Below are 18,872 nucleotides of genomic sequence, written 5' to 3'. Positions count from 1 at the left end.
ACCAGAGTCCTATGGAACCCTATTCCCTATGTAGTGCACTACTTTAGACCAGAGTCCTATGGAACCCTATTCCCTATGTAATGCACTACTTTAGACCAGAGCTCTATGGTCCCTTTGGTCAACAGTAGTGCACCACTTTTCAGGGACTAGGGAGTCATTTGGGACGCATCCCCAGAGTAGAAACCCTTCACAGAATTAACACGGACCTTTCTCCCACCTCCATACATGACATTGATTGTTATAAAGGTCATTTTAATAACGTTTACATATCTTTCATTACTCATCTCATATGTACAGTTGAAGACTGAAGTTTATATACACCTTAGCCAAATACATTTTTAAACTCAGTTTTTCACAATTCCTGACATTTAATCCTAGTAAAAAAATCCTTGTCTTAGGTCAGTTAGGATGACCACTTTATTTTAAGAATGTGAAATGTCAGAATAATAGTAGAGAGAATGATTTATTTTTTATGTTTACATATCTTGCGTTACTTATCTCATATGTATATACTGTATTCTATACTACCTACTGCATCTTAGCCTATGCCTCTGACATTGCTCATCCATATATTTATATATTCTTAATTCCATTCCTTTACTTAGTTTTGTGTGTATTAGGTATTTGTTAGATATTACTTGTTAGATATTGCTGCACTTTTGGGAACTAGAAGCACAAGCATTTCACTACACTCGAAATAACATCTGCTAACCATGTGTATGTGACAATACAATTGGATTAGATTTGATTGAAGCCAAACAAATACAGGTAACTACATTACCAGTTGGTTAGAATGCAGCGCTAACAATGCTAAAGGTTGTGACTGCAATTCCTGCAGCAATCACAAAGTGTAGGCATATGGGGATAATAGGGTATGCTAACCGGCACAGTCTAGTACTGTGCTCCCTGTCCTTCACCACCTCGGGTACCCTGTTTGTCTGTCTTTGGCAGAAGCCGTGAAGGACCGTTATGTATAGATGGAATAGCAATGTTCAAGCATTATCTTTATACCTAAAATAACTACATGTCCTAACCACTGCTCGTTCGGTCTGTCTAGGTCTGACAGAAGGTGTCAAGGACCACTATGAGGAGGAGGCAGAAGCTAGTGCGTACGAGGCAGGAAGGACAGATGAGTCGTTTCTCATTCATAAACCTGCCACCCGAGCTAAATTAGAGGCACGCGTAGATTCGCTTCAGGTACCGTATGCACGTGTGCACACACACACACACACACACACACACACACACACACACACACACACACACACACACACACACACACACACACACACACACACACACACACACACACACACACACACACACACAGAGACACACACACACACACACACACACACAGAGACACACAGAGACACACACACACATAAACACACATAGACACACAGAGACACACACACAGGGACATACACACCCATATACACACACACAAACACACACACGGACACACACACACACACACACACACACACACACACACACACACACACACACACACACACACACACACACACACACACACACACACAGAGACACAGAGACGCACACACACCCACACACATACACACACACACAAAAACACACACACACACAAAAACACACACACACACAAACACACACACACACACACACACACACACACAGAGACACAGAGACGCACACACACCCACACACATACACACACACACAAAAACACACACACACACAAACACACACACACACACACAAACACACACACAGGGACGCACACCCTCACCCAATAACCAGAATGACATTGCACCAATCTTTTCCAATGTCTCACAGTTACGCAGCTTATGAATGGGTTATGAATGCCTTATGTAGGTATCCTAATCAGGTTTACTGATAAACATATTTCCGTAGGGGACCAACCCTGGGCAGCCGTCCGGTCTGCTGTTCAGAGATGGGAAGAAGCGTATTGATTACATCCTGGTCTATAAGAAGTCCAGTCCTCTGGTGGAAAAGAGAGTCACCTTTGAGAGGAACCTGAGAGCTGAGGGGCTGATGCTGGAGAAAGAGGTAGGGTAGCCTTACATGCTAATATACCATAGTATACAGGAAATATCTGGTGTTGTAGTACTCCAGTCCACATAGTCTCTGTCTCTAGTGCAGTCTCCAGACCAGATATCGAGTGTCTCGGTCTCTAGTGCGGGCTCCAGATTAGATATCGAGTGTCTCGGTCTCTAGTGCGGTCTCCAGGCTCAGGTCCTCCGAGAGAGAGAAAGAGATAATTAGAGAGAGTATACTTAAATTCACACAGGACACCAGATAAGACAGGGGAAATACTCCAGATATATCAAACTGACCCAAGACCCCCAAAACATAAACTACTACAGCATAAATACTACAGGCTGAGACAGGAGAGGTCGGGAGACACTGTGGCCCCATCCGATGATACCCCCGGACAGGGCCAAACTGTCAGGATATAACCCCACCCACTTTGCCAAAGCACAGCCCCCACACCACTAGAGGGATATCTTCAACCACCAACTTACCATCCTGAGACCAGGCCGAGTATAGCCCACAAAGATCTCCGCCACGGCACAACCCAAGGGGGGGGCGCCAACCCAGACAGGAAGATCACGTCAGTGACTCAACCCACTCAAGTGACGCACCCCAAATGTTGTTCTGAAAGATGAATACAGAAATACTGGATATTTTGAACGGTCTTGAATAGGACTCACATTTTTTGGGTCACGGTCTTGTCCACCTCCCGGTCTCGGTCTTGACTCGGACCCCTACCCCCTCCGGTCTTGATCTTGACTCGGCCCCTCCGATCCAACAGGTCCCAGACGTGCTCAATGGGATTGAGATCCGGGCTCTTTGCTGGCCATGGCAGAATACTGACATTCCTGTCTTGTAGAAAATCACGCACAGAACGAGCAGTATGGCTGGTGGCATTGTCATGCTGGAGGGTCATGTCAGGATGAGCCTGCAGGAAGGGTACCACACGAGGAAGGAGGATGTCTTCCCTGTAACGCACAGAGTTGAGATTGCCTGCAATGATAACAAGCTCAGTCCAATAATGCTGTGACACAGCGCCCCAGACCATTATGGACCCTCCACCTCCAAGTCGATCCCACTCCAGAGAACAGGCCTCGGTGTAACGCTCATTCCTTCAACGATAAATGGGAATCCGACCATCACCCCTGGTGAGATAAAACCGTGACTCGTCAGCGAAGAGCACTTTTTGCCAGTCCTGTCTGGTCCAGCAACGGGGGGTTTGTGCCCATAGGGAATGTTGTTGCTGGTGATGTCTGGTGAGGACCTGCCTTACAACAGACCTACAAGCCCTCAGTCCAGCCTCTCTCAGCCTATTGCGGACAGTCTGAGCACTGATGGATGGATTGTGCGTTCCTCGTGTAACTCAGGCAGTTGTTATTGCCATCCTGTACCTGTCCCGCAGGTGTCATGTTCGGGTGTACCGATCCTGTGCAGACTTTGTTACACGTGGTCTGCCACTGCGAGGACGATCAGCTGTCCCTCTAGTGCTGTCTTAGGCGTCTCACAGTACGCACATTGCAATTTATTTCCCTGACCACATCTGCAGTCCTCATGCCTCCTTGTAGCATGCCTAAGGCACGTTCACGCAGATGAGCAGGGACACTGGACATCTTCCTTTTGGTGTTTATCAGAGTCAGTAGAAAAGTCTCTTTAGTGTTCTTGGTTTTCATAACTGTGACCTTAATTGCCTACTGTTAGTGCCTGAACGACCGTTCCACAGGTGCATGTTCATTAATTGTTTATGGTTTATTTAATGAACATGGTCCTAAATGATATCATAACCGCCATTGATTAAAAAAACAATACTGTGCCGACATCTTCAGGGCTGGCCTGTTGTCCGGGCCTCTGGCAGTCTCTACGGGGGTGCCACAGGGTTCAAATCTCGGGCCGACTCTTTTCTCCGTATATATCAATGCTGTCGCTATTGCTGCTGGTGATTCTCTGATCCACCTCTACGCAGACGACACCATTCTGTATACATCTGGCCCTTCTTTGGACACTGTGAAATTTAAAAAAAATAAAAAAATACGAAAAATTGAACAGGCATGGGAAACAGTGTTTAAACCCTTTACAATGAAGATCTGTGAAGTTATTTGGGATTTTTACAAATTATCTTTGAAAGACAGGGTCCTGAAAATGGGACGTTTCATTTTAGTACATACTCTTTCCCATATTCTCCCTTCAGCTCTGTATTAATGACTCTTTGTCTTTGTATCTGGCTACAGAAACCAGAGTGAAACCCATTTTTTTAGACAATGTCTTGAATTTGTTTTAAACAGCTTTTATTTATCTATTTGTTAAAGGATAAGTGCTGTTTGAGTATTTTCTCAAATATTGTCATCAGATTTTCAGTCACAAGCTAATTTCTAGTTTTGTGCCCCCTCTCGAAAGCCGTCTCTGACCAACACCGACATCATGTTTGTGAAGATCCATGCTCCGTGGGACACTCTCTGTAAATACGCTGAGCAGATGAATATCAGAATGCCATTCAGGTAGCACTTCACAAGAATACCTACTTCATAATGCATTATAAACACATTCATAAGGGTTATGAGCTATACATAATGCATTATAATGCACAACATACACATTAATAACTGCTCATCAAACATCTGTAAACAACAGCACATTCAATAAAGCATTAGGACTATTTGTATGGCTTGATCTGTTGGATTGTTCGACCCATCCCACCATATCTCATTTATTGTTATATTATCTTTCAGAAAAAAAAGTTACTTTACAGATTGGAAGAGCAAAACTATGGGCAGGTAAGTGGATTTTCAGTGTGATCGTAAAGTTCAGCCACAGTCTGCTGCTGAGTTGACTGGCTTAGCTCTGCGGAGCACTTCTAATGAAATACACCTTCGGCAGCATTCAGCACAGCTGGAGTGACTCTGTTCTCTCAAGATGAGAGCTCTAGTTGTTATTTTATGATGCAGCCATCATCATCCTTCAGGGAGTTAGATGATCTAGCTGTAAGATGGAGCCATTATTGTCCTTCAGGGAGTTAGATGATCTAGCTGTAAGATGGAGCCATCATCGACCATCAGGGAGTTAGATGGTCTAGCTGTTATTTTAAGATGTAGCCATTATTGAGCATCAGGGAGTTACTTGCCTATCTCCCCCTCTACTCCTGTACTCTCTAAACACAGCATGGAAGAGGTTAACTGTCATTTAATCACAGAGGGTGAATGGTTCAAACTGTTATTTAGCTCTACCCCCAGAGGACTTTATTAATTAGTACAGGATTAGTTTATCTATTTAAACATATTCTGTCGTGTGTAAGAATGTGCGATTTAAGCTCTGTTAAAGCCCAATAAGTCACCCTGAATAAAGTAAATGAATCATAATAACGCAGTCTCCCGACGGAGATGTTTATGGAGGTTTAGAAAGACCGTTGTAATTATAGGACTATAACATTCTGTTTGTGCAGAAAGTATAAACCGTTAAAATGAATGTCATTGTGACCCTAATGTGAGGCAGTTTACTCTGGTTGAGCCAGGCTAACTACTCATTTTTATCACTGAGTAAACACAACAATCTCTAGGATGATCCTCGTAATAAATTCATCAATACTATCTTTTCTGTTGTTTCTCCCTGCAGCCGGTTTCATCTGAGGTGTCGTCAGATAAAGAGTTGGTTACCCAGGAACCCCATGAAGCTGGACAAAGAGGCCCTACCTGACCTAGAGGAGACAGACTGCTATACAGCCCCCTTCAGCAGGGCACGCATGCACCAGTAGGTTCTATACCTAAACCCTAACCCTTACCTGACCTAGAGGAGACAGACTGCTATACAGCCCCCTAACCCTAACCCTTACCTGACCTAGAGGAGACAGACTGCTATACAGCCCCCTAACCCTAACCCTAACCATCACCCTAACCCTAACCCTGACCTAGAGGAGACAGACTGCTATACAGCCCCCTAACCCTAACCCTTACCTGACCTAGAGGAGACAGACTGCTATACAGCCCCCTTCAGCAGGGCACGCATGCACCAGTAGGTTCTATACTTCAACCCCCTTAACCTAAACCCTAATCTAACACCCTAACCTAACACCCTAACCTAACCCCCTTCACCTAACCCCCTTCACCTAACCCCCTTAACCTAACCCCCTTCACCTAACACCCTAACCTAACACCCTAACCTAATCCCCTTCACCTAACCCCCTTAACCTAACCCCCTTCACCTAACCCCCTAACCTAACCCCCTAATCTAACACCCTAATCTAACACCCTTAACCTAACACCCTAACCTAACCCCCTAACCTAACCCCCTAACCTAACACCCTAACCTAACCCCCTAACCTAACACCCTTAACCTAACCCCCTTAACCTAACCCCCTTAACCTAACCCCCTTAATCTAACCCCCGTAATCTAACCCCCTTAATCTAACTCCCTAACCTAACCCCTAACCTAAACCCTAATCTAACACCCAAACCTAACACCCTAACCTAACCCCCTAACCTAACCCCCTAACCTAACACCCTAACCTAACCCCCTTAACCTAACCCCCTTAACCTAACCCCCTTAACCTAACCCCCTTAACCTAACCCCCCTTAATCTAACCCCCTTAATCTAACCCCCTTAATCTAACTCCCTAACCTAACCCCCTAACCTAAACCCTAATCTAACACCCAAACCTAACCCCCTTTTATTTATTTATGTATTTATTTCACCTTTATTTAACCAGGTAGGCAAGTTGAGAACAAGTTCTCATTTACAATTGCGACCTGGCCAGGATAAAGCAAAGCAGTTCGACACATACAACGACACAGAGTTACACATGGAGTAAAACAAACATACAGTCAATAATACAGTATAAACAAGTCTATATACGATGTGAGCAAATGATGAGATAAAGGAGGTAAAGGAAAAAAAGGCCATGGTGGCAAAGTAAATACAATATAGCAAGTAATACACTGGAATGGTAGATTTGCAATGGAAGAATGTGCAAAGTAGAAATAAAAATAATGGGGTGCAAAGGAGCAAAATAAATAAATTAATTAAATACAGTAGGGAAAGAGGTAGTTGTTTGGGCTAAAATATAGGTGTGCTATGTACAGGTGCAGTAATCTGTGAGCTGCTCTGACAGTTGGTGCTTAAAGCTAGTGAGGGAGATAAGTGTTTCCAGTTTCAGTGCTTTTTGTAGTTCGTTCCAGTAAAGAAAGAATTGGTTTTGGGGGTGACTAGAGAGATATACCTGCTGGAGCGTGTGCTACAGGTGGGAGATGCTATGGTGACCAGCGAGCTGAGATAAGGGGGGACTTTACCTAGCAGGGTCTTGTAGATGACATGGAGCCAGTGGGTTTGGCGACGAGTATGAAGCGAGGGCCAGCCAACGAGTGCGTACAGGTCGCAATGGTGGGTAGTATATGGGGCTTTGGTGACAAAACGGATTGCACTGTGATAGACTCCATCCAATTTGTTGAGTAGGGTATTGGAGGCTATTTTGTAAATGACATCGCCAAAGTCGAGGATTGGTAGGATGGTCAGTTTTACAAGGGTATGTTTGGCAGCATGAGTGAAGGATGCTTTGTTGCGAAATAGGAAGCCAATTCTAGATTTAACTTTGGATTGGAGATATTTGATATGGGTCTGGAAGGAGATTTTACAGTCTAACCAGACACCTAAGTATTTGTAGTTGTCCACGTATTCTAAGTCAGAGCCGTCCAGAGTAGTGATGTTGGACAGGCGGCCAGATGCGGGTAGCGATCGGTTGAAGAGCATGTATTTAGTTTTACATGTATTTAAGAGCAATTGTAGGCCACGGAAGGAGAGTTGTATGGCATTGAAGCTTGCCTGGAGGGTTGTTAACACAGTGTCCAAAGAAGGGCCAGAAGTATACAGAATGGTGTCGTCTGCGTAGAGGTGGATCAGAGACTCACCAGCAGCAAGAGCAACATCATTGATGTATACAGAGAAGAGAGTCGGTCCAAGAATTGAACCCTGTGGCACCCCCATAGAGACTGCCAGAGGTCCGGACAGCAGACCCTACGATTTGACACACTGAACTCTATCAGAGAAGTAGGATAGATATAGGTCTGTAGCAGTTTGGGTCAAGAGTGTCCCCCCCTTTGAAGAGGGGGATGACCGCAGCTGCTTTCCAATCTTTGGGAATCTCAGATGACACGAAAGAGAGGTTGAACAGGCTAGTAATAGGGGTGGCAACAATTTCGGCAGATAATTTTAGAAAGAAAGGGTCCAGATTGTCTAGCCCGGCTGATTTGAAGGGGTTGCAGCTCTTTCAGAACATCAGCTGAACGGATTTGGGAGAAGGAGAAATGGGGAAGGCTTGGGCGAGTTGCTGTGGGGGGTGCAGTGCTGTTGACCGAGGTAGGAGTAGCCAGGTGGAAAGCATGGCCAGCCGTAGAAAAATTCTTATTGAAATTCTCAATTATGGTGGATTTATCAGTGGTGACAGTGTTTCCTATCTTCAGTGTAGTGGGCAGCTGGGAGGAGGTGTTCTTATTCTCCATGGACTTTACAGTGTCCCAGAACTTTTTTGAGTTAATGTTGCAGGAAGCAAATTTCTGCTTGAAAAAGCTAGTCTTGGCTTTTCTAACTGCCTGTGTATAATGGTTTCTAGCTTCCCTGAACAGCTGCATATCATGGGGGCTGTTCGATGCTAATGCAGAACGCCATAGGATGTTTTTGTGTTGGTTAAGGGCAGTCAGGTCTGGGGAGAACCAAGGGCTATATCTATTCCTGGTTCTAAATTTCTTGAATGGGGCATGTTTATTTAAGATGGTTAGGAAGGCATTTAAAAAAAATATCCAGGCATCCTCTACTGACGGGATGAGATCAATATCCTTCCAGGATACCCCGGCCAGATCGATTAGAAAGGCCTGCACGTTGAAGTGTTTCAGGGAGCGTTTTACAGTGATGAGTGGAGGTCGTTTGACCGCTGAACCATTACGGATGCAGGCAATGAGGCAGTGATCGCTGAGATCTTGGTTGAAGACAGCAGAGGTGTATTTAGAGGGCAAATTGGTTAGGATGATATCTATGAGGGTGCCCGTGTTTAAGGCTTTGGGGAGGTACCTGGTTGGTTCATTGATAATTTGTGTGAGATTGAGGGCATCAAGTTTAGATTGTAGGATGGCTGGGGTGTTAAGCATGTTCCAGTTTAGGTCGCCTAGCAGCACGAGCTCTGAAGATAGATGTGGGGCAATCAGTTCACATATGGTGTCCAGAGCACAGCTGGGGGCAGAGGGTGGTCTATAGCAGACTGCAACGGTAAGAGACTTGTTTTTAGAGAGGTGGATTTTTAAAAGTAGAAGTTCAAATTGTTTGGGTACAGACCTGGATAGTAGGACAGAACTCCCCTTAATATAACCCCCTTAATCTAACCCCCTAAACCTAAACCCCTAATCTAACACCCTAACCTAACCCCCTTAACCTAAACCCTGATCTTACCCCTAACCTAACACCCTAACCTAACCTCCTAACCTAAACCCTAATCTAACACCCTAACCTAACACCCTAACCTAACCCCCTTAATCTAACCCCCTAACCTCACCCCCTAACCTAAATCCTAATCTAACACCCTAACCTAACCCCCTTAATCTAACCCCCTTAACCTAACCCCCTAACCTAACCCCCTTAATCTAACTCCCTTAACCTAAACCCTCATCTAACCCCCTTAACCTAAACCCCTAATCTAACACCCTAACCTAACCCCCTTAACCTAAACCCTGATCTAACCCCCTTAACCTAACCCCCTAACCTAACCCCCTTAATCTAACTCCCTTAACCTAAACCCTAATCTAACCCCCTTAACCTAAACCCCTAATCTAACACCCTAATCTAACCCCCTTAACCTAAACCCTGATCTAACCCCTAACCTAACACCCTAACCTAACCTCCTAACCTAAACCCTGATCTAATACCCTAACCTAACACCCTAACCTGAACCCTAACCTAAACCCTGATCTAACACCCTAACCTAACACCCTAACCTAACCTCCTAACCTTAACCCTACCTCTAACCTAACACCCTAACCTAACCTCCTAACCTTAACCCTACCTCTAACCTAACACCCTAACCTTAACACTACCTCTAACCTAACCTAGAGGAGACAGACTGCTACACAGCCCCGTTCAGCAGGGCAAACATGCGACAGTGGGTTAAACACACACATGCGCATACACACACACACACACACACACACACACACACACACACACACACACACACACGCACACACACACACACACACACACACACACACACACACACACGGCTCTAACAACTTGTGAATAGGGATAGAATAGATTGACTGTGTTATTTGTATTCTATGATGTGTGTTTGTATAGGCTGCATTGGAGAGTAGAGGAGGACATGATAAAGGCTATCATAATACAGCCTACAGCCGCGGTAACTGGTTCTGTTATGACAACCCCTAATCTCCCTTTCTTAACTCTTTTGTTTTCATCTCCTCATCTCATTCTGCCATTTTGTTTTAATCTCATCACTTTCTGCCAGTTTGTTTTCATCTCCTCATCTCATTCTGCCATTTTGTTTTAAACTCATCACTTTCTGCCAGTTTGTTTTCATCTCCTCATCTCTTTGACAACCTTTGTTCTTCAAATAAACATTTACTGGTCCTGGAAAGCTTTGCTATTTTAGTGGGGTTACCCCCACCCCCCAAGTGGGTTAACCCCATTGGAGCGATGCATAGTGGGACTGCCTTTCACGCCAGCGACCAGGCTCTGTTCCCACATCCTCTGTTTGCTATAAAAGACAATGATGACTTGTTTGTTTGTTTTACTCTCTTCTCTCAGTTTTACCATCAACAACAGACAGACGTTCTTCTCCAACTCCACCAGAAGCAGAATAGTCCACCATGTTCTCCAACGCACCAAGTATGAGGACGGGAAGTCTAAGATGGGTACGGATCTACAGTATCCATATCTATCTATCTATCTATCTATCTATCTATCTATCTATCTATCTATCTATCTATCTATCTATCTATCTATCTATCTATCTATCTACTTTATATATCTATCTATCTATCTACTTTATATATATCTATCTATCTATCTATCTATCTATCTATCTATCTATCTATCTATCTACTTTATATATCTATCTATCTACTTTATATATCTATCTATCTATCTATCTATCTATCTATCTATCTATCTATCTATCTACTTTATCTATCTACTTTATCTATCTATCTATCTATCTATCTATCTATCTATCTATCTATCTATCTATCTATCTATCTATCTATCTATCTATCTACTTTATATATCTTTCTATCTATCTACTTTATATATCTTTCTATCTATCTACTTTATATATCTTTCTATCTATCTACTTTATAAATCTATCTACTTTATATGTATACTTTAAATATTGGGGGTTGTCCTTAAATCTTATTGCATCTTAGGCTTTGAAACACCCTGTGTAGACTCAATGCTCATTGTACAAAACAAAATGCAGTATTTTACAATGTGAATGATAATGAAGTAATACTACAGTTCAACGTGATGGTGCATAATACCAATCATCATAGTATTACTGTATATCCAGTACTATTCTCAGCAACAAAAAGAAACGTCCTCTCACTGTCAACTGTGTTTATTTTCAGCAAACTTAACATGTGTAAACATTTGTATGACCATAACAGAATTCAACAACTGAGACATAAACTAAACAAGTTCCACAGACATATGAATAAGAGAAATGGAATAATGTGTCCTTGAACAAAGGGGGGGGGGGGTCAAAATCAAAAGTAACAGTTAGTATCTGGTGTGGCCACCAGCTGCATTAGGTACTGCAGTGCATCTCATCCTCATGGACTGCACCAGATTTGCCAGTTCTTGCTGTGAGACGGGTCGGGTTCACCTTGTGGTCATGATAGGGGCTGTACCAAATGTTTGATGTATTATAATAATTGATTATGCTTATGTTGTATTAATAGAAGGGTAAGGGTTATAAGACCCCCCTTACATTTATAGGGTCCTAGACTACAGATTAACAATATATATATATGCATTATAAGGTTTAATATTGTTCCACAGTCTTTTCTAGTCTCTGCCTCTTATAAAGAAACGGTATGAGAGATGTGTGACTGAGACAGAACTCTGCTGGGGAGTGAAAGAGATAAGAGACTCGTCAGACATTCCAATATAAATCAACTTGGGGACATTTACTGCCGAGCCTTTCGATAACACTGAAACTCTTGTTTGTATAGCTGTGTGTGCATGGGATTGGTCTCATGAGTAGAAGGTAATGATGTAGGCAGTGACTGGGGGCTTAATAAAATAACTTGGACCCTTTACTATTGTGCAGAACTTACTGGGAAACGTGTGTGCTATGTTCCTGTTGTCAACTTCTGTCTGCAATTGCGTTAATAAAGGTTTTTGATTGATTTTCTTAAAGAAATTGTCTGGTGTATCTCGAGCAGTTGCTGTTGCCATCCTGTACCTGTCCCGCAGGTGTCATGTTCGGATGCACGTGGTCTGCCACTGTGAGGACGATCAGCTGTCCGTAGCGCTGTCTTAGGCATCTCAAAGTACGGCCATTGCAATGTATTACCCTGGCCACATCTGCAGTCCTCATGCCTCCTTGCAGCATGCCTAAGGCACGTTCATGCAGATGAGCAGGGACCCTGGGCATCTTTCTTTTGGTGTTTTTCATAGTCAGTAGAAAGTGTCCTAAGTTTCCATAGCTGTGACCTTAATTGCCTGCCGTCTGTAAGCTGTTAGTGTCTTAACGACCGTTCCACAGGTGCATGTTAATAAATTGTTTATGGTTCATTGAACAAACATGGGAAACAGTGTTTAAACCTTTTACAGTGACAATCTGTGAAGTTATTTGGATTTTTAGGAATTATCTTTGAAAGACAGGGTCCTGAAAAAGGGACGTTTCTTTTTTTGCTGAGTTTAGATCTGAAACACAAAAGTATGTGGAAACCCTTTCAAATGTCAGAGTTTATATAGCCGGTACTATATATCCAGTACTATATATCCAGTACTACTATATCCAGTAATATATATCCAGTACTATATATCCAGTACTATATATTTAGTACTACTATATCCAGTACCATATATCCAGTACTATATATCCAGTACTACTATATCCAGTAATATATATCCAGTACTATATATCCAGTAATATATATCCAGTACTATATATTTAGTACTACTATATCCAGTACTATATATCCAGTACTACTATATCCGGTACTATATATCCAGTACTATATATTTAGTACTACTATATCCAGTACCATATATCCAGTACTATATATCCAGTACTACTATATCCGGTACTATATATCCAGTACTACTATATCCAGTACTATATATCCAGTACTATATATCCAATACTCTATATCCAGTACTACTATACATTATACTCTATACAGGTCAATGACCGAGATGTTTAAAAAGGGAAGGCATTAGCTAATACAGTGAAACGTATGAATTGTCTGTCTTCTTTCTCTTTTCCTCTGTCCTGTTGATAACATTTGTCTCGTTTGAACTTGTGTCGTTTATCTGTGTATGCATCGTCACGTGGCTTGCTGTTTCAAATCCTTTTTGGGATATTCTGTTGAATACCATTTGGCTCTCTAGAAACTAAGGAAGGAAAGATGAGGACATCTGTCATTTAGAATTTGGTGGCTTTGGTTAGTTAATAATAGTGGCTTTGGTTAGTTAGTAATGGTGGCTTTGGTTAGTTATTAATGGTTGTCGCATCCTGACCATAGAAAGCTTTTATTTTCTATGGTAGAGTAGGTCAGGGAGTGACTGGGGGGTTGTTCTAGTTTATATTTTCTATGTGGGGTTCTATGTTTGATTTTCTATGTTGGTGATTTGTATGATTCCAAATTAGAGGCAGCTAGTAATCGTTGTCTCTAATTGGGGATCATACTTAAGTAGCATTTTTTCCACCTGTGGGTTATGGGATATTGTTTATGTGTTTAGTTGCCTGTTCCCACTGCATTGTCGTCACGGTTAGTTTATTCTTTATTTGTTTTGTATTTGCTTAAGTTTCACTTTATTCATTAAAAGTATGTGGAATTCTACGTACGCTGTGCCTTGGTCCGACCATTATTACGAACATCGTGACAATGGTGGCTTTGGTTAGCTATTAATGGTGGCTTTGGTTAGCTATTAATGGTGGCTTTAGTTAGCTATTAATTTAGTTAGCTATTAATGGTGGCTTTAGTTAGTTATTAATGGCGGCATTAGTTAGTTATTAATGGTGGCTGTGGTTAGTTATTAATGGTGGCTGTGGTTAGTTATTAATGGTGGCTGTGGTTAGTTATTAATGGCGGCTTTAGTTAGTTATTAATGGCGGCATTAGTTATTAATGGTGGCTGTGGTTAGTTATTAATGGTGGCTGTGGTTAGTTATTAATGGTGGCTGTGTCACACCTTGGTCTTAGTATTTTGTGTTTTAGTTAATTAGTTGGTCAGGCCAGGGTGTGACATGGATTTATGTTTGTTGTATTTCTTAGTGGGGTTTTTTAGTTATTGGGATTGTGGCTGATTAGGGGTGTGTGTTGCATAGGTTTGGCTGCCTGAGACGGTTCTCAATCAGAGTCAGGTGATTCTCGTTGTCTCTGATTGGGAACCGTATTTAGGTAGCCTGGGTTTCACTTTGTATTTCGTGGGTGATTGTTCCTGTCTCTGTGTTAGTGTTCACCAGACAGGCTGTATAGGTTTTTCACGTTCCGTTTGTTGTTTTTGTTATTTTGTGTATCGTCATTTGTTCTATTAAAAACATGAGTAACCAACACGCTGCATTTCGGTCCGACTCTCTTTCGACAAACGAAGAACGCCGTTACAGGCTGTGGTTAGTTATTAATGGCGGCTGTGGTTAGTTATTTATGGCGGCTGTGGTTAGTTATTAATGGCGGCTGTGGTTAGTTATTAATGGTGGCTGTGGTTAGTTATTAATGGCGGCTGTGGTTAGTTATTAATGGCGGCTGTGGTTAGTTATTAATGGCGGCTGTGGTTAGTTATTAATGGCGGCTGTGGTTAGTTATTAATGGCGGCTGTGGTTAGTTATTAATGGCGGCTGTGGTTAGTTATTTATGGTGGCTGTGGTTAGTTATTAATGGCGGCTGTGGTTAGTTATTAATGGTGGCTGTGGTTAGTTATTAATGGTGGCTGTGGTTAGTTATTAATGGTGGCTGTGGTTAGTTATTAATGGTGGCTGTGGTTAGTTATTAATGGCGGCTGTGGTTAGTTATTTATGGTGGCTGTGGTTAGTTATTAATGGCGGCTGTGGTTAGTTATTAATGGCGGCTGTGGTTAGTTATTAATGGCGGCTGTGGTTAGTTATTAATGGCGGCTGTGGTTAGTTATTAATGGCGGCTGTGGTTAGTTATTAATGGTGGCTGTGGTTAGTTATTTATGGTGGCTGTGGTTAGTTATTTATGGTGGCTGTGGTTAGTTATTTATGGTGGCTGTGGTTAGTTATTTATGGTGGCTGTGGTTAGTTATTTATGGTGCTGTGGTTAGTTATTAATGGTGGCTGTGGTTAGTTATTAATGGTGGCTGTGGTTAGTTATTAATGGTGGCTGTGGTTAGTTATTTATGGTGGCTGTGGTTAGTTATTTATGGTGGCTGTGGTTAGTTATTAATGGTGGCTGTGGTTAGTTATTAATGGTGGCTGTGGTTAGTTATTAATGGCGGCTGTGGTTAGTTATTAATGGTGGCTGTGGTTAGTTATTAATGGCGGCTGTGGTTAGTTATTAATGGTGGCTGTGGTTAGTTATTAATGGTGGCTGTGGTTAGTTATTCATGGTGGCTGTGGTTAGTTATTAATGGTGGCTGTGGTTAGTTATTAATGGTGGCTGTGGTTAGTTATTCATGGTGGCTTTGGTTAGTGATTTATGGTGGCTTTGGTTAGTGATTTATGGTGGCTTTGGTCAGTGATTTATGGTGGCTTTGGTCAGTGATTTTTGGTGGCTTTGGTTGGTTATTTATGCCTCTGGTATATCGTTACTTATTTATGCCTCTGGGATTTGAGAGTAGTTGTGGGGGCAATTATAATGTATTTTATAATGCAGGACTTGTTGTGTTGGTGTGGGCTGATTAAAATGTAATCCACTGTAGTTGGTATTCTTCCAATGCTAGCTGATCCTCTAGTCTACTCCATGATCCATCATTCTGTCTAATGTTGTTGTTTTCTCTCCCTTCCACAGACTGATCCCAGATCTGTTTGTGTTGTATAGCAATGGCCGTAAGAGTTGGATAGGATATGATATTTAGGCAAAGCATTAGCTATACAGCACAAACAGATCTGGGACCAGGCTTGTCCCTCTCATTCAAACCTCTTGTCTGTTTGCCCTGTTACTTGTTTGCTGATTAGAGTTTGGCCTTGAAGGGCTCTATGTAATATTAAAGTACTGTGACCTCTCTATGCCTCCTCAACCAATAAGATCAGAGCGTGCTAAATAAGTGACAAATCCTCTTCAAATCCCCTCGGTCGTGCACGTGACCTAATAAATGTAGTACTGAAATCAGAGGATGACGTTATCTTTCAGAGACCTACTCCTGATGCTGCCAAGGGATGAACTACACACATACACACACACATACATACCGATCTCGTCACTGAATCAGACATGCTAAAGGATTATTGCTAAGTAGTGTCCGGCTAAAACACGAAAATGTTGACAATGTTTGCTAGAACATTTACCTTAGCTCCACATTCCTCCTCTTTCCAATACTACTGCTTGATACTAGATACTACTACTATATACTATTAGATCTTACTACTATATTACTACTAGATGCTTCTACTATATACTACTACTAGATATTACTACTATATACTACTACTAGATATTACTACTAGATACTACGATTAGATTATACTACTATTAGATATTACTACTAGATATTACTACTATATACTACTACTAGATATTACTATTCTATACTACTATATTACTACTAGATACTACGACTAAATATTACTACTAGACATTACGACTAGATATTACTACTATATACTACTACTAGATATTACTACTAGATATTACTACTAGATATGACTACTATATACTACTACTAGATATTACGACTAGATATTACTACTATATACTACTACTAGATAATTCTACTAGATACTACTACTAGATACTACTACTAGATACTACTACTGTATTACTACTATATTCTACTACATACTACTACTAGATACTACTACTAGATATTACTACTATATACTACTACTAGATACTGCTACTATATACTACTACTATATTACTACTAGATACTACAAGATACTACTACTAGATTTGACTAGATACTACTACTATATTTGACTAGATACTACTACTAGATATTACTACTAGATACTACTACTAGATATTACTACTAGATACTTCTACTATAACTAGATACTACTACTACTACTATATTACTACTAGATACTACTACAAGATACTACTACTATACTAATACTAGCTGCTACTACTAGATATTACTACTAGATACTACTACTATACTACTACTAGATACTACTACTACTACTACTACTAGATATGACTACTAGATACTAGTAGGTACTTCTAGATACTACATTGAACAAAAATATGACTAGATACCAACAATGCCCTCAATCTGTAAGTCACTTTGGATAAAAGTGCCTGCCAAGTGGCATATATCATTGTTATATTAGCTTTCATTTTGCATTGAAAACCAGGCTAGACCCTTTGCATGGAAGACCAGGCTATACCCTTTGCATGGAAGACCAGGCTATACCCTTTGCATGGAAGACCAGGCTAGACCCTTTGCATGGAAGACCAGACTTGACCCTTTGCATGGAAGACCAGACTTGACCCTTTGCATGGAAGACCAGGCTAGACCCTTTGCATGGTAGACCAGGCTAGACCCTTTGCATGGAAGACCAGGCTCGACCCTTTGCATGGAAGACCAGGCTCGACCCTTTGCATGGAAGACCAGGCTCGACCCTTTGCATGGAAGACCAGGCTATACCCTTTGCATGGACGACCAGGCTATACCCTTTGCATGGAAGACCAGGCTAGACCCTTTGCATGGAAGACCAGACAAGACCCTTTGCATGGAAGACCAGACTAGACCCTTTGCATGGAAGACCAGACTAGACCCTTTGCATGGTAGACCAGGCTAGACACTTTGCATGGAAGACCAGACTAGACCCTTTGCATGGAAGACCAGACTAGACCCTTTGCATGGTAGACCAGACTAGACCCTTTGCATGGACAACCAGGCTATACCCTTTGCATGGAAGACCAGGCTAGACCCTTTGCATGGAAGACCAGACAAGACCCTTTGCATGGAAGACCAGACTAGACCCTTTGCATGGAAGACCAGACTAGACCCTTTGCATGGAAGACCAGACTAGACCCTTTGCATGGTAGACCAGGCTAGACACTTTGCATGGAAGACCAGACTAGACCCTTTGCATGGAAGACCAGACTAGACCCTTTGCATGGTAGACCAGACTAGACCCTTTGCATGGTAGACCAGACTAGACCCTTTGCATGGTAGACCAGACTAGACCCTTTGCATGGAAGACCAGGCTCGACCCTTTGCATGGTAGACCAGGCTAGACACTTTGCATGGTAGACCAGGCTAGACACTTTGCATGGTAGACCAGGCTAGACACTTTGCATGGTAGACCAGACTAGACCCTTTGCATGGTAGACCAGACTAGACCCTTTGCATGGAAGACCAGGCTCGACCCTTTGCATGGTAGACCAGGCTAGACACTTTGCATGGTAGACCAGGCTAGACACTTTGCATGGAAGACCAGGCTAGACACTTTGCATGGTAGACCAGGCTAGGTTGCCTTGCCTCCATGGATAT

At 42.2% G+C, this 18,872-nt stretch overlaps 1 protein-coding gene across 1 annotated transcript in view; it reads left to right on the top strand.

The window, feature by feature from the left end:
- LOC135556918 (anoctamin-3-like) overlaps positions 1 to 18,872 on the top strand; it is a 166,235-nt gene that overhangs the window by 85,821 nt on the left and 61,542 nt on the right. The window contains exons 4-9 of the mRNA XM_064990321.1: positions 1,058 to 1,197; positions 1,900 to 2,055; positions 4,432 to 4,532; positions 4,764 to 4,808; positions 5,644 to 5,778; positions 10,828 to 10,934. Of these exons, the coding sequence (XP_064846393.1) occupies positions 1,058 to 1,197; positions 1,900 to 2,055; positions 4,432 to 4,532; positions 4,764 to 4,808; positions 5,644 to 5,778; positions 10,828 to 10,934 (684 nt within the window). The remainder of the gene's footprint in view (positions 1 to 1,057; positions 1,198 to 1,899; positions 2,056 to 4,431; positions 4,533 to 4,763; positions 4,809 to 5,643; positions 5,779 to 10,827; positions 10,935 to 18,872) is intronic.

This window comes from Oncorhynchus masou, chromosome 15, assembly GCF_036934945.1.
Source record: "Oncorhynchus masou masou isolate Uvic2021 chromosome 15, UVic_Omas_1.1, whole genome shotgun sequence".
Classification (NCBI taxonomy): Eukaryota; Metazoa; Chordata; class Actinopteri; order Salmoniformes; family Salmonidae; genus Oncorhynchus; species Oncorhynchus masou.
The sequence above is the reverse complement of the archived record's forward strand: the minus strand, read 5'-3'. Positions and strand labels throughout refer to the sequence as shown.